The 15835-nt window shown below is 34.1% G+C and overlaps 1 protein-coding gene across 1 annotated transcript in view; it reads right to left on the reverse strand.

Moving 5' to 3' along the window:
• Nucleotides 1-366: 366 nt before the first annotated feature.
• Nucleotides 367-15835, reverse strand: part of LOC129002086 (F-box only protein 32) — a 47165-nt gene continuing 31696 nt past the window's right edge. Inside the window, exons 7-10 of the mRNA XM_054429622.1 lie at nt 14596-14708; nt 5234-5374; nt 4512-4717; nt 367-2437 (exon numbers count right to left, since the gene is read on the reverse strand). Coding sequence (XP_054285597.1) covers nt 4519-4717; nt 5234-5374; nt 14596-14708 — 453 coding nt within the window. The 3' untranslated portion in view covers nt 367-2437; nt 4512-4518. The remainder of the gene's footprint in view (nt 2438-4511; nt 4718-5233; nt 5375-14595; nt 14709-15835) is intronic.

Raw genomic sequence — 15835 nt, forward strand, 5'->3', positions numbered from 1 at the left:
GTAAAGTCTGTTTTAACGAGTTTTTGGGGACGTCGGTTTAACCAGAAAACCTGCTATACGGACTGGCCTCGGTCCCGAGGAGTCCGGATAAGAGGGAGTCTACTGTACTAAAATCTGACGAACACCCAGCTTATTTACCTAAAACGTGGGATATGGCAGTGAATCTATCCACTAATGTGACGTCATGGATTCTGCAGCATGGCCTGTTTTTCTAGTGGGGCCTTGATGAAAAGCACCGCAATGAAAGTTATTGTCAGCCAATTCCTCAATGAAGCCAAAGTACACTTGGGGCGACTTAAAATATCTGTTGGTTCTAGAATTAAAGGGATAATGGAAAATAAAACTACACCAGGAAACAAAACACGATGTTTTTCAAATATTTATTGAAAAAAAATTGAGAAATAAAGGTGCACAGAACAGTACACAATCACAAAATCTTCCTTAAAAGAAAATAACTCTATAAGCTTAGTCTACTTGATCCCTCAAAATTTGCAGACTAATGCAAAAACAGCTGCCTGACTAGCGAATACGAAGAAAGCAATGGTAATATCACGCGGTTAGTCACTGACTTACACTAAGTGCGACTTGACCTAATAACTTAAGAGTAATGGGAAATAGAGAGAGCAAACACACAAAACAAGACATTCAAAGTAATGTGAGTATTCTCAATTAACTAATCACAACATTTTTTAAAGAAAACAGTTAAAAAAGTAACAAGTTCAAGGAAAACCTTTTAGTTTTTGTTATAAATGGAGCATCTTCTACATTTGTGGTTATGCCTCAATGCAAAACTCATTATAGTAACTGTTTAGAACAACGCTTTGAGAACAATTAATTTTATACATTGCAATGTGATGTGATGCATTTTATTTTACTGAGACCTTCCAAATTATTTAGTAGCCATTTAGCAAAAAATATTTTTGGTTACTACACTCTCAATACTCACAGTTTCTAATAAAATTGGGTGATGAAATATTATGTAAAAGTAGTAAATAAAATATCCTTTATTGTGCAAATGTTTGAGGTTTATCTCGCACTCTACACATCAAAACTCAATTGTGTCAACAATTATAAATGCATGTATGTTTGAGCGAACGAGTTAGTGAATTAATTTTAACCCTTTGCGGTCGAATGGCGAGTATAGGTCGCAGCCTCCCATTTTCCCGACTGCTCGAAAATGGTGACCTATACTCGCTGAAAAAATTTTGACCTTAAAGGGTAGACAGCAGTTTGTAAAAATTAAAATATCACACAGCTGTATTAGGAGGTCACTACTGTACATTTTTTCAGTTTTGCTGCATTATTTAGTGCTTCAGTAGATTACTTAGTATTAAATACAGAATACACTAATGATGCTTATTTTTCTGGCGGAATAGGTTATTATATATGGAAATGGTATCCTTACAGCAATGTTCATCTTATTAATTTAATCCAGAAAACAAGGATCCCTAATTAATCCAGATTTTTGAGGTTTTAATGTAAAATTTTTAAGACTTGCCAAATAATAAATTAACCTAAGACACCACAGATTAGTTAACATTGTATTTTTACAGATTTACTGGGCATGGCATGATTAAAACACAACCTTTGCTATTACAACGTTAACAAACAAAAACACATTGTTCAGAAATGCATTAAAGAAGAAGGAATGGATCACCCACAAAACGGGTTCCAAGTAATTGAAGGCACACAAAAAGTCGCAACACAATTTACTTAAATTTTGCTCCTACCTTGAGAAGAAATAAGTTATTATGTTATAAACTTTTTTTGTGCTTTTAAGTGCTTGGAACTCTTTTCTTGAGTAAGTTAGTTGTGTTATCCATCCCTTCTTCCTTAATGAACTCTTAAACCAAGTGCTTTTGCTTCCAAAAAATTATTGTTAAGAAATGAGGATTTAAAAGGTGATTTGTGAATAAGCAAATGTAACAACTCATAACTTTAACCTCAAAGAGCATTTTATGCTTAACTTCACAAAAAAAGTATAAAACAAATCACTCAGCCCTACACATCAAGCACCTTAACTAATCATATTTCTTTTAAAGAAATACACAATTTAAAAATGCATTTATGTGCGATTGCACTACAAATAATAAACATACTTAAAGCACAACAATCTTTAAACTAAAACTAGGAAATGTGATGCATATTCTTCGTGAGCTCAATAAGTACATTTCATTTGACTTTGTTACGGATGAATAAAAATTAGACACACAACTTATAATTTTAACCACAACAAATAAAGGAAATAACACATCTGCTCCATTCCCGAAAATGAGACAAATTAGTGGCTGTGCACAATCACAAAAACTTAGTATTACTCAGTAATAAAGAATAAATTCATACCAATCAATTTATAAATGATTCAGTATTTTACAATACATTTACAATGATGCCGGGCGGATCATAATACGATGTCTTCGGTTTTAGCAGAGTACATCTGGAAAAAGCAAAGGTCAACTTAATATTAAGAATCCACAAAGATATTTTTAAACGTCTAGTTACTTAGGCTGGCTTATCTTCAAGAATAGGTAAACTACCATAAAGTATACACCATTCACGTTTTAAAACTGAATCCTGTTTTAGAACCTACACAAAAGTTAGAGCCAACTACAATGTGGGCTGCTGCAAAATGCCATTTACTGTCATGTACACTATCTCGTTAACCATGCCAAACTCAAATACAATTCATTTTAAGCCATGGCATTTTTTATGCGAACGGCAATTATTTTATGTATATAAACTAACAATAGGACTATATTCATAACTAGTGGCCTATAGGGGCCGTAGCCCCTAATTTAGACTACAATAAAAAACCAAAAACCATATATAAAATGACAAATATTCAAAATAGGCCTATGTTTTTAAAATTATCAATTTTATGTTACTTAAAATTACAGTGTTTTTTGTTTTATAGCTTGGTTTTCCTTCCGTTGGAGTCGTATATTAGTTGCTTCTGATGTGTCAATGAAATACAATTGTAAAATAATGATTAAATCCATAACACGACATATTAAGAAATCGAAACGTGCACACGGTTTTGCCTGAGCCCGGAGAACGACGAATCAGAGCTGAAATCATACAGCCATACATTGCACATTTTTTCTAGTTTAAAATTGAAGATTTGTTTTGCAATCTTACGAATTCTGTTATAGTTTCCATTTTGAGAACCACATGTAAAGGTCAAAATTATTATTAATTATTATGAAGGCAACTCCCCATTTCGCGGTAGTAAGTCAGAAATATATCTTTGAATTTGTCCCTGAATTTTAAGACAGTAAGGCCCATTTCCCGGAATCTTTTTTTGTGTAGAGGAAAGCAACGCAAAAGCCATTGCACTGTTGTATTGCCTTATGTTTTTTATGAAGGTTGAATCATGTAAAAACAGTTCTTTTAGTTCGTCATTTACTTGTGGTTGTGGCATGTCCATTGTCGCAACATGCGTTGAAATGTCCATTTGTGGCCTCCTCTGCGAAGTGAAATGCGCCACAATGCATGCAAGTGCTTTAAGAGGACCTAGATTGTAGGAAACAACACTCAACTCATTTTCCAGCGTTCTTCTAAAGACAGGTTGTAAAACAGCTTCTTGATTTCTTTCACAGTTAGGCCCTACATGACGTTTTCTTTTGCATTTCTTAAGTCTGTTGAATTCCTGGACACTCTTCCACGTCTTGCAGGTCTTCCCCTACCCTGTCTAGTTACGTCACTCATTATAAGAACGGAAGACAAAAAATTAAACACAATTCATTTTGAAACATTATTTACCAACATTGACTTTCGGAATAAATGTAAACATTGCAAATCAATAAGTAACAGCTGATAGAATGCAGACGTTTTTCAGTCCCCATGCATTTCTTATGGTGGATATTTTACGTCATATCTCGTTTTCTGGTAACTTTATGGGAATTCTGCTATTTTTCCCGAGTCCCTGGGGTCAATACCTTTAATTTAAGACCCCTCCCACTTTTCTGCGACTTACCAGACGTCCACAATTTTCTGGTAAAAATTTGGTCTTACAGAATTTTATATATAGATGCCACTGTATACAATATTTAAAATGAATAATTATTCTTGGAACTTTTGCAGTGATTATGATATAAATCCACTTGAGCAACTCCTGAATGTTTCTAAAGCTCTTAGTTCTCTTTTGTATTGCATAAAAAAGACATATTTAAAACTGTGCATCTTTGTGTTAACCCCTGGACATTTATCAGCTTCTTCTGAGCAATCCGGTAAGGAAATTTGAGTGTACTGTAGCTGATTCTAGGAGTAGCCTTGCCTATTCTGTGTATAAATATTTTCCCCGGGAATTTACTTCAAGTCGCTTTTACTAAAAAATAGGATCACTTGAAAGAGCAAAAGGTATTTTCAATCTTTTATTTCAATAAAAATGTGATCCAGAGGCTAAGAATATTTTCTCCTAGCCTAGCCTGAAGTAATACGTAAAATGGCTCCAGGCTAGATACTAGTATGTGAAGATAGGACATAAATCTAAATAAAAAAGGGTGACTGACCTCTGATCTACAGAGAGAAGAACTTAAGGAAGGCGTGTGGAGGGATCGGCACATGCAGTGAGCTCTTGTCCACGTCCTCCAGCTTCTCTTGGAACGTTGGGTCAGAGTCTGCGATGCAAGGATGTCCGATAGACTTCCAGAAGAGACAGCGACAGTTGCGACACAGCTGAATCATCTCGGCGTACTCCTCTCGAAGACCAAACGACCTGCGATATCAGTCGGTTTACTAGAATGCTTCATCCATGATAATGAAATAACAAAACTTCCTTTGAAATCAGCTGTTAACACTTTTGACAGTTTATGCAATGAATACAAAACCTTTAAAAAGCAAAATACTTAGGGAGAAAAGTCAGACTAGAATTTTCAGTCAGAGCTTCGCGCAGCCGCCGCTAGGATTGCTCACACAGCCGCTGCGTTACTATCTTTCTCTCTCTCTCACTCAGTAGGCTGACTTGGTCGCGCGTTCGCGATAGTCTTATTAACTTAACTTCTTGGAAAAAAACCCTGATCTACCCGTTACCATGGATTGCATGGGTCTGTGTGGTCACTGGCAACAGTGAAGTTGCTATTACAGCATCAGACAAGCCAGTGATGACAGTAGTAGCGTGATCAATCTTGAACCAGCAACATCAGGCTTATCAGCACAAGAGGTTACCACGTTCTGAAATGCTTTTAGGATTGATAGTGGTGCTCATGATATCGGATGACATAAGTTTACTCACTTGCGCAGTTTGTGGTAGACCTGCTGCCAGTCGTGTGGAGGTTCCATCTGGTCTGTGATGAAGGCTATCTGTTGTGATGTGAAGTGGAACTGACACAGCTCTCGCCAGATACGTTGCTCATCACACAGGCGAGCCATCACACTGACGACATTACACAAGCTTTGTAGTACAGCTATTTACTTTATTGAAATGTTCCAAAACCTCAGAAAAGATTTTGTAGAGATAATTCAGCTCAAATCAAGCCCTGGCAAGGGAGTACCATCACGCTCTTGTGATTTTCAACAAAGACATGCCATCGTGCATTTTAGGGTGAAGAAGAATAATTAATGGTGTCAAATGAATATCATGAAAACTTTGTAACTTTTGTAACTTTTTTTGATAATTTAACCTAAATCACCTAAAAAGCACAATGGTCAAGGACTGGGTCTGGCTTCAGTTTAAAACCCATGAAATAGAGCTTAAAACTAAAAAAAGATCAACTTGTACTACTTAAAGCCTCAGAATAAAATTTACCCGCCTACGTTCAGAGTAGGCAGCCAAACTTCTCCGTAGTTTGAAACTAGAACAAAGTTCTTAATGATTCAGATAATGAATCCCTCTTAACTGAAGGGCTATCAACATGCGGTTGCAGGAAAGATTAAGCATTGACTAAGGAAACAAAAGCAGACAGCCAGCGGTCGTTGCGCCGTGAGTTAGTTCATGATGCGGATATCAGGCAGCGCCACTGTCGATGATGCGAACGATCTTCTTTACCGACGCGAGTACGAGGACCAGTGTTCTACTACTAAATTACTTACGTTTTTAGAATGAAATATACATATTTATAATCTGCAAACGCTACAAAACACGACAGTCTAAAAATCAATGAAATTAATTCTAGTGAATTCATGAGTACATAGACGTAAATGACGCTGCAAGCGTATAATTCAATTTTATACTAAGGATAGAACAAAATTATTATTTCAATAAAATGTAGATAAAAGCTACTTTAATACCCTAAAACAAAAAATATTTTCTATTTACTGGGATAAAATGTCTAATTCCATTTAGTACAAAGCAAGCATGCAGTCCTAGCAATGTAAAATTACGGTTTTAATCATTAAAGTTTGCAATTGTGACTGTTGTTGTGTTGGTAATTAGGCCTAAAGCTTTGTTTAAAAATTCAACACGGTACATTTTAATTAACTCGTGAGTTTTTATTTATTTTCTCAATAAACACATGTTACTTACGAAACTATATGTTAGGTATTCCTTTGAACACAAAATACAAGAACTCTGTTGTAGAATACTGTTGAGTTTATTTTAATAATTTTAAATCAATATGTTTGTAGATAAATTACTCTGAATATGGGAAAGATATATATCTAATAATATTTGACAAAATAACAAAAAAATGTCACAGTTATACCTCTTAAAAGAATGTTGACCAATAATACAAATGTTTGAAGAAATTATTTATGATAAAACACGTTTTATCTTACCTGTGCACTTATTGCGCTGCTTAACTGAACACTTATTTTTCTAAATTATTAAAGTATAAAACAGGGTCGTTCAAGAAAATGATAAACCAAATTGCCTTTAAACATTTTTATTAAGTACTTTTATCCTTGTGAATTAGTAGGCCAATAAATGTAATGAATTTCCAATAAAATTAATTTATACGATTATACATGATTAGTTTTACTATTGCAATTAATATTAATATACTCAATGTATAATGGGACATTTAAGAACGCCAACTTAATTTCAAAGGATAGTATAAATAAGATTTCCATTATCAATCCTATTTGAAAGCAAATAAGTAATACACCATTATTAGATGTAAAGCGTACTAAATAAACAAAGTACTTACAACAAAATACTATTTACAACTGTGGCAGGCTACTTTTCAGATGCTTTTAATTTAAAACCGGTAAACCATCGTACAGTTTATATACATGACACATATAATTAACTATCCTTTTGCAAATCATGGATTTATCTGTGTAAAAAAGGAACGAAAATTATTTGCATGAAAATGTGTACCCTTAAATCAAACATGATGAAATAATTATGTTGTAGGCTACATATAAATAACATACGGTTGAAAATTATTTGCATGAAAATGTGTACCCTTAAATCAAACATGATGAAATAATTATGTTGTAGGCTACATATAAATAACATACGGTTGAAAATTATTTGCATGAAAATGTGTACCCCGGTTTTTATGCTACATTTTATGACATAAAAACAAAAAATTCAGTATAGTGAAAACTGCATCAAAACAGTAAGTATTTTTATGAAATGAAATCTTTTTTACCTATTTATTAAATATTAAAATAATTATACATGGGCTACATTACAGAAAAGTTTCTAAATGAGCTTTTTAGCATTCTACAGGAGTCAGAAACGATTTAAGGTCACCTAAAAATGGTATTGCACTTCTAGTTTTAATTCATGTTTCAATCTGGATGTGACAAATATTACATATACGTAGATTTACGTGAACGTGACCACAGACAAGGGAATAAAATACGTTAAAAAGGTAACTTTACAACTTAACTTACTTTACACATTAACGGTGGTGACTTAATTTACAATAAAATACAATATACAAAACTTATTCCATGTTTAAACCTTGTCTGCACGTTTGTTTGCTAGATGTCCATATGTACAATACAAAACACAGATAAACAAAATTACAATGCCGTGACAGTTGGAAGTTGTTAATGATATGTATTTAGGCAATAAACAATGAAAATTAAAGATATTCAATCAAACTAGTACAAGTTGAGCATGGAAAAAAACCCCAAAAAAGCCGAATGCTTTTTGTTTTTAGACCTATTGATGTTTCAATATTTTAAGTTTTCCTGTAGACACTTCTTTCAGATTACTGGATGTCCACTTACACTGCTTGTGAATCAAAACTTTGAATAACAAATTTAACACATATTTTGATTGTTTACAACATTTTATACATACTATAGAATCACAACTTACAACCTTCTCAGTTACTCGCATGAGTCTGCGTAGTATTTTCTTTTTGTGAGCAATCTTTGGATACAGTTTTTTGTAAACCTTGAAAGCAGCAGAAGTAACATACAATAACGCTTCCGAAGGAAAGTTAAGTCCACTTGCTGGGTCGATTTTGACGTTTGAATATGCTCTATTTAGTATTAGCAGTTCTTTTCGATCCGTAAGAGAAGACTGGGGATCACACATTAATTTACAACAGTCTTTACACTTAAATTTCTTTAGATAACTATGTGCCAAGTATCCAGAGAAATAAACTTGAGAACAGTCCTCCAGTGTAATGCTGCACGTTGACACCGTCGCTTGCAAGCCTTCGTCATTAGATGAAATTGTCGATGTTTGTGAAGATGATTCTGCTTTCTCCAAGGGGTTTGGATGAATATTCTGGTTAGGTATTTCTGTTACTTCCAGAAGTTCATCTACGTCTGGATCGTAGGACGTCGTGGTTGGAGGTTCAATCAGCTGTTGAACCGTTAGTATCTTCAGTGTGGCCCTCAAAACTCTCACTGTTGGGTTTCTATTAAAACCTCCTCGCTGCCTGACTGATGAAAAAAGATTTTCTAGAGGGTCCTGATTGAGCCTAGATGTCATAATATATTTGCATTGCTCATTCTGAATAAGTCCAAGGAATGCCCGAATGGTGATGATGAATCCGTCAAAGCATGGTGGTCTAGGGTATTTGGCATTTAATTTCTTGAGTGTTCAAAATATGTCTAGAGAGTCATGAAAAAGGTTTAAAATGTGATTGTTGGTTTTGCTTAGTGCACACTTGTCTGGATTTTTTGAAAAACGTGTTCGACTGTTCATACTATCAAAAATTGAATTTATTTTGCTCACAAAATTTGCAGTGTTTGTAGCGGTTTCCGTTTGTAGATGTCCAGTTGATACGGCGGTTTTCAAAGCTGCAGATGTAGTGTGGCTAAATACTTGTGCAGCTAGAGAAACTGACATCTTTTGAAAACTATTTGGCCAAATATGTGATGGTGTCAATTGATGAGCTGCTCTGGTTGTTTCACTTTTTATCTCTATTTCATATAACTTCCTGATGTCAGAAAACGAAACTATTTTATCATTACATAAGAAATCATGTGTCAACAAATTGTTCCTCAATGATTTCAGCAAGTGGGGAGGATCGAACAAAGCAAATATCTGTTCTCCCCTCTCTGAAAAGAAATACGGGGTTTCAACGGTCACACCTAGTTCCCTCAATCCTTTGGAGTTTGTAGTTGATTGGTCACAAACTACAGCCTTTACCGTAAGACCTACGTCGTTCAGGTTCTCTATGCAGGACTGTAATGTCAACTTTATTTTTTGACCACTCATCCCTTTCTCCGTAACAAAGTAGCCAACCGGAAGTTTCCATTGGTAGAAGAGCCCACGGACCATGAAGACAGTAGCATATTTCGCAATCCTACTACTTCTTCCAAGACTCCCCATGTCTTCAAACCCCTCAATCAAGTCATATTTTGAAGAATATTCCAAACATTGCTTGATTGACATGTCATCAAATAGAACGACGCAAGCTTTCTCCATCTGTGTCATGCTTTCTACCTTTATTTTAATTTGATTCATAAGTTGTTTGTTAAAACCTGGAGTGTAGCATTCTTTTGAAGAGATCCAAAGCTTGACAGTAGACAGACCTGGCAATACAAATAGTTTACGGAGATATCTATACATGGATGGGGATCTTAAGTATAAGGTGGTAGCCAGAGTTTTTTCGTTTTTTTTCCACGGTTGTCTAATTTTGTGGCTCTGCATGCCAAATAACACCGCTGCTTCTTGGCTTTTGAAACGCATGTCTTCTAAAGCTGTTTTTTTGGAATTGTTTACTTTCAGTAATTTTCTTTTTAGTCGTGAAATCTCTGCTCGTTTTAAAGCTAAAAGCCTGCTCTGGTTTTGATTTTTTATCTCGACCTTGTTTGATGTTTTAAACAGAGCTCGCTTTGCAGTTTTTGATTTCATCATTGGGGAAGCTTTCTCAATCCAGCTCCGGACCGAAGGTGACATTTCTTCTATTACAAAATGTGAAGATGAAGTGCTGACTGATGGGGAAGGCTGCGGCGATGGCTTCGTGATGCAGTAACGCTTCGGAGATATTCCACTGCTCTGAACACGAGGGGATGGACTATCGACGAATTGTTGACTGGTAGATGGGCCGGCTTCGTAGTCAGGTGGAATGAATGGGAGAGGCAATGCTCCTTTCATCAAGCGTCCACTTGGCAGGATATCTTGGGGCCTGAAGTGCCGCTCACATAAGCCCTTCTTGCGAAGCGAAGATGGAGAAAGGCCGATTAAATCTGGATTCCCTGGAAAAAAAAATGGAAAATGCACACAATTGAACAAATATAGTTTTCATCACTCCTTAACGAAAGTAACTATTTTCGATAACAGCTGATATCAATGAAAGTAGTCGTTTCTCAAGCTCTAATTTAGGGCGAGGGAAAATCGATCAGCTGATTTTCCCTCGCTCTAAATTTACTTTCCCTCGCTCTTGATTAGTTCTCCATTTATTCACTACGCGCGCCAGTGTTTTGTTACGGTTTAATTTAATGATTTTAATCAGCTGTATGTATTTTTAAAAGTTGTGTTATTCTTTTATTTTGATGTTTAAACCAAATTTATTGAGAAATATAGAAATAATAACTACGGTACTGCACCACATCAAGTGAATGTTTTTTTGAGAAAACCATAGGGAGTTTTTAAAGCTTTACGTTATTAACATACATGTTACATGTTTTGTGGCCTGTGTATTTATATATTTGCCAACGGATTAACACAAATAATACAGGTTGATTACATGGACAGTTTGAATTGTTCTTAAGTACTATAGTTATTTTCATAAATGTAAACGTTGGTTTATGGTACTGCTACTTTTCCTTAGAACCGGTGGTAGCAGTAAGAATCATTTTTACGTACAAACACATCACTATTTACAACTATAGTTATTGTTAGTGCTGCACCTTATTTCTTGTTAAATTTAATTGATGTCTTACTGTATATTTTTTTGCGTTTTCTGTCTGGACTCCAAAATGTTAGTTTATCCTATTAAAATGATCAAACATTAGTGAATGATTTTTTTAGGAAACCAACATGATTTTTTAAAGCTTTGCGTTGTTAACGTATAAATGTTTTTTAGACTGTGTATTTATTTACTTATTTATATATTTGCCAAAGGATTTACACAAATTTTACAGTTTGAAAAATCGATTATCATAAAATTTGATGACAATATCAAAACTTTCAAATAATTATTTTGTTTGTAGACTGCTTTGCTTTGGTTAAAGCGTAGCAAATCCCTTAATTCAATTCTGTATTTGTGTGTGTATGTTTGTTGGTAACGCATTAATGTCATTAATTCTCAGTGTTTCGTGGAAAAGACAAGATCACCTTTGTTAATGAAAATTTTAACCCGAACAAAGTGTGCAGTTGTGCGGTTGACGTGGTATTTTCACTGTGAAAGGTAACTTTCAATTACACGCCTACCTTAGGGCTATGCCTCATATATCTATAAAGCAAGTCCTTTTATCATTAGATATAAAATATGGACTAACACGATCGGGTGACATTTAATTGCGAAGCATTCGTTTTGGCTTTGAAACGGTCAGATATTGTATTTGCGAAGGTTTATATGCATTCCTATACAGTAGTAGTTTTGGCAGCATATCTGGAAAAATGCACACTAAATATGCAAACCAACTCCTGTTCTACTACAAGATTCCCGTACGTAGAATGGGCAAATAAATTAACATAGGCCTTATGGGTTTCCACGTTGGTGACGAAATATCAACAGAATATAAACAGAAAATCAAAATGTTCATCTTATTAACCTTTTTAACTGAATTTATTTAGAAACTTTTAACAGTTAAAAATGTTAACAGCTTATTGAAGTATGACTTGATTTAAGTAAAAGGTTTAAAGAGCGTAGAAGGAGTATTAGCATTGTAGTATTGGAAAAATGGTCATGTGTTCGTAAAAAACGAATTTATCTGTTTATCATATAGAAGTAAGATCTATTACCGAAATGTACATAAAATGCGATAAATTTAGGTTCCATGTTATTATAATTATAAATTCAACAGTTTTAACGAACACTCTTTGATCTTTACCGACTTCTTATTTGAAGCAAAATTTGTGTTGTAAACATCGAAAAACTGCTTCCAAATACACACTAGATGAATAGCAAGATAGCGAGAATATTTTTTTCTTTTCTGTACAGTATCATAGACTAAGGAAATAAAAGTCTTTCGTTTAGTTTCCTTAGTCTACGACAGTAGCCTCGCCCTGCTGTCAGGAATGGGGTTACAATGCAGTGCCAGCTGTAGATACCGTTAGGTCGGTTTATGGTCTTACTGTTTCGCCCTGAGCCCTGAGCCTGCGTTAGGGAGGTTTCACTTTGTCTCTCTTGTCTTGGCTACAGAAAGCAATGAAGTTTAGAGAAATTTTCCTTTAGTGAATTAGAAGTTGGCAAATTCAACAATGTAGATGGGATGAGTATTTTCAGATAATGTTTCTTATGTACAGTCATTAACAAGCATCCATAAAAAACGTATTCTCACTAAAAGTTCCGAAACACAACCTTTATTGACTGAGCTATAGCCTGATTATTTTTTTTACTCAGCCGTTAACAATTTACTAAAATTACACTCTTTACTACCCTCCCCGTAGTAGCAAACTTAAAAATCTAATGTTATATAAATAAGAAATAAATATGCTATTTTTAACGAAATAATGAAGTGGAAATACAATCAAGTAATAGTAACATTACTTTTCGCTATATTACAGAATAATTAGTTTCTTAATAAAAACAGGGAGAGCAATAATCATTTTTAGTCTCTAGGGAGTAGAAATCAGCTGTTGTAAACAGTACTAAATTTCAATTGTGGCAATCGTATCGATCAAAATTATGCATCGATTGATTAATTAGATAAGGTTTTAGCCAATTATTGTAGAACGTAGTGTCTTTAACATAAAAAAAACATAGAAAGTCAGCATGTGAACAAAAAATACAAAACTTGTATTTTTTCCTGTTTGAAGTAAACAAGTAAAACAGTTCCCTATTTCCTAGTATGCAAACCACTAAAACAAACAAAAGAAAAGCTCAATAGTGTAGCATATGGTTGGAAATCTTATGAAATGGAAATCTTTACAATGGGGGTTTTTACTGTTGATCCTCCTTCGTTTTCTATTATTCTTCCGATTTTGATGGAATTTGGTACAAACGTGTAAAACTACGTTTATTCGAACGATTTGGCATAATCAGACTATGGGGACGGGGGTTTATGGGGGGTTTATGGAGTACAAGTAGATTTTCCCATTTTCTACCCTGAATTCACAAAATGTCATAATTAATTTCTCTCAAAACCACACTAAATCATTTAGAATATTGAAGCATTGTTCTATGCACAACGGAGACATGTTCAGTTACGGAGATAATAAAAAAATTTAAATTAAAAATTTCCATGTTATTCTTATGGAGAATAAATACAATTTGGCCATTTTTTAATTAATCTAAAACACACCTCAATATATTCCCCGTAGTAGCAAACCTAAATGCTCACTAACATTAATGTTGTTTGGATAGGAAGTAAATCTGACAATTTTTAGGGAACATTTTTATAGTATATTTATACCAGCCGTAATATTTTCGTAAACATACCAGCCACAGTCTGCTTAGTCTGCAGTTTTGCTGCACATACACATTCAAACATCTCTAAGCGTCTCTTAGAAATAGTTTAGAACATACTTTTAATCTAAGCAACTCTTATGTAAATTTAAAATATTACAAAATTTATAATTAAAATGTAAGTAATAAAAATTATATAAATTTACTTACCAGAGTTCCGGACCCAAATGTCTGTGTTGTGATGAGGGATGGAGAACATTCTTAGCCCCCTCACTTTGGCTCTGATGTTTGTACATTTTGCGTAGGCGCACAAATTACCGGACATGTTAAAAATAAAAATACTACTAATTTACATATTAAATTACAATATAAAAATTTACTATAAAACTAAAAAATACTACTAAATATTAACAGTACAATAGATTGTTACAAATCCGTCAACGAAGGGAGCCGCCGCGGTAGGTGAATACACGTGATCGTGATACGTAAAGCCACGCGAGTGTTGGCGAAGCGCGTGCGTACGGTAAGTCACTTCCTTTGCGTCGCGAAGGTCGGTAACGTAGAGATGAGTCAATAGCGGAGCGTGGCAGACGACACGCGCCTGCACTCTGGTGAGCTATTGGAGAATGACCGTTGGCTGTCTGCTTTGTTTCCCTTGTCTGTGGATTAAGTATCCTCTCTGAAGAACACAGTAAAAGAGCTAAGAAAAAAACCTGTAGATTACCTGTAGGCCTTCCCACTGGCTTCTAGGTCTTTATGATCCGTCAGTCGCAACATAACCTCTCTCACACACTCTTCTGGCAGGTTTTGTAACTTTGGGAACACTTCGTCTCCTGGCTGAAATTTCAGAACAAAAGTTTATAAACAAATCAAAATACTGTCTGGTTTAATATAGATTTTTGCAGAAAGCTAGGTCTCACTTAAAAAGTCAGAATAATGTTTTCAAAATTTCACATAATTTGTCAAGAAACATTAAAAAACTTAATGCCTTATTTTGGTATCTCATTGAGGTGTACCAAATATAAACCTTGACAGTTACAATATCAACAAAGAGCCTTGGACAAGTCAGTGTCATACTCAATAGCCAGATAATATGCAAATTCATGGCTCAGTTGGTAACATGAAGGCCTACAAAATAAAGGCAGTAATGTAGTGTGTTTTCGTCTTAACACTACCAGTATAATTTTAAAAATCAATCCATTATTGGACTTAACCATCTTGCTTTCCTTACAATTCAGGCACAGGCCTTTGGTTCTCATGTGATTGGCAAAAAGAAGGTTAAAAGAGGTCAAAAATATATTATTTTTTATCATTCTTCACGACTTCAGACTTTATCTTCATCTAAAATATTATAAATAGGTAAAAGCATAAGTTTTTATTAAAATTTTTAAAATCACATGTTAAAAAAAATATTATAATAATTTAAATGAAAAATATATAAGTTACTACAAAAATATTCTCTTATAATAAAACAATTTAACCAAAGTAGCCTATGACCAAATTTCATCAACTATCCAATGACAACAGTCAATATTCTCTTATCTTGACACCTACATCTCAAATGGGATGCTTTCTGCGCATCAGATGTAAAATTTATTTACACACTTAAAGGTTATCAGAGCAGACTGTAAATATAAACACTAGCACACTTCTTCTTATCATGTCACCGATAAGAGTTATTTATGTAAAACAAAATTCAACATTAAAATGTACTTGTCAAAATTAGTATAAACTGATTATCAATTATGCTTACAAAATTCAATTCATGTACATTCAAAATTTAAATATGTATTTAAAAATTTAAATAATGAATAGCAGCATACAAATTAAAAAATTACATTGTTTAAGATTAAATAAATCGCAACAATAAGGAGTGTGAAAATTATTTTTTTTAAGTAAGCTACATACATTAAACTTACAATTTCTATTTCGTTAGATTTTCACAATTTCATTGCGATCGCGAG

Source organism: Macrosteles quadrilineatus, unplaced genomic scaffold, assembly GCF_028750875.1.
Source record: "Macrosteles quadrilineatus isolate MER2022 unplaced genomic scaffold, UCM_ALF_1.0 Scaffold_9__3_contigs__length_116548681, whole genome shotgun sequence".
Taxonomy (NCBI): domain Eukaryota; kingdom Metazoa; phylum Arthropoda; class Insecta; order Hemiptera; family Cicadellidae; genus Macrosteles; species Macrosteles quadrilineatus.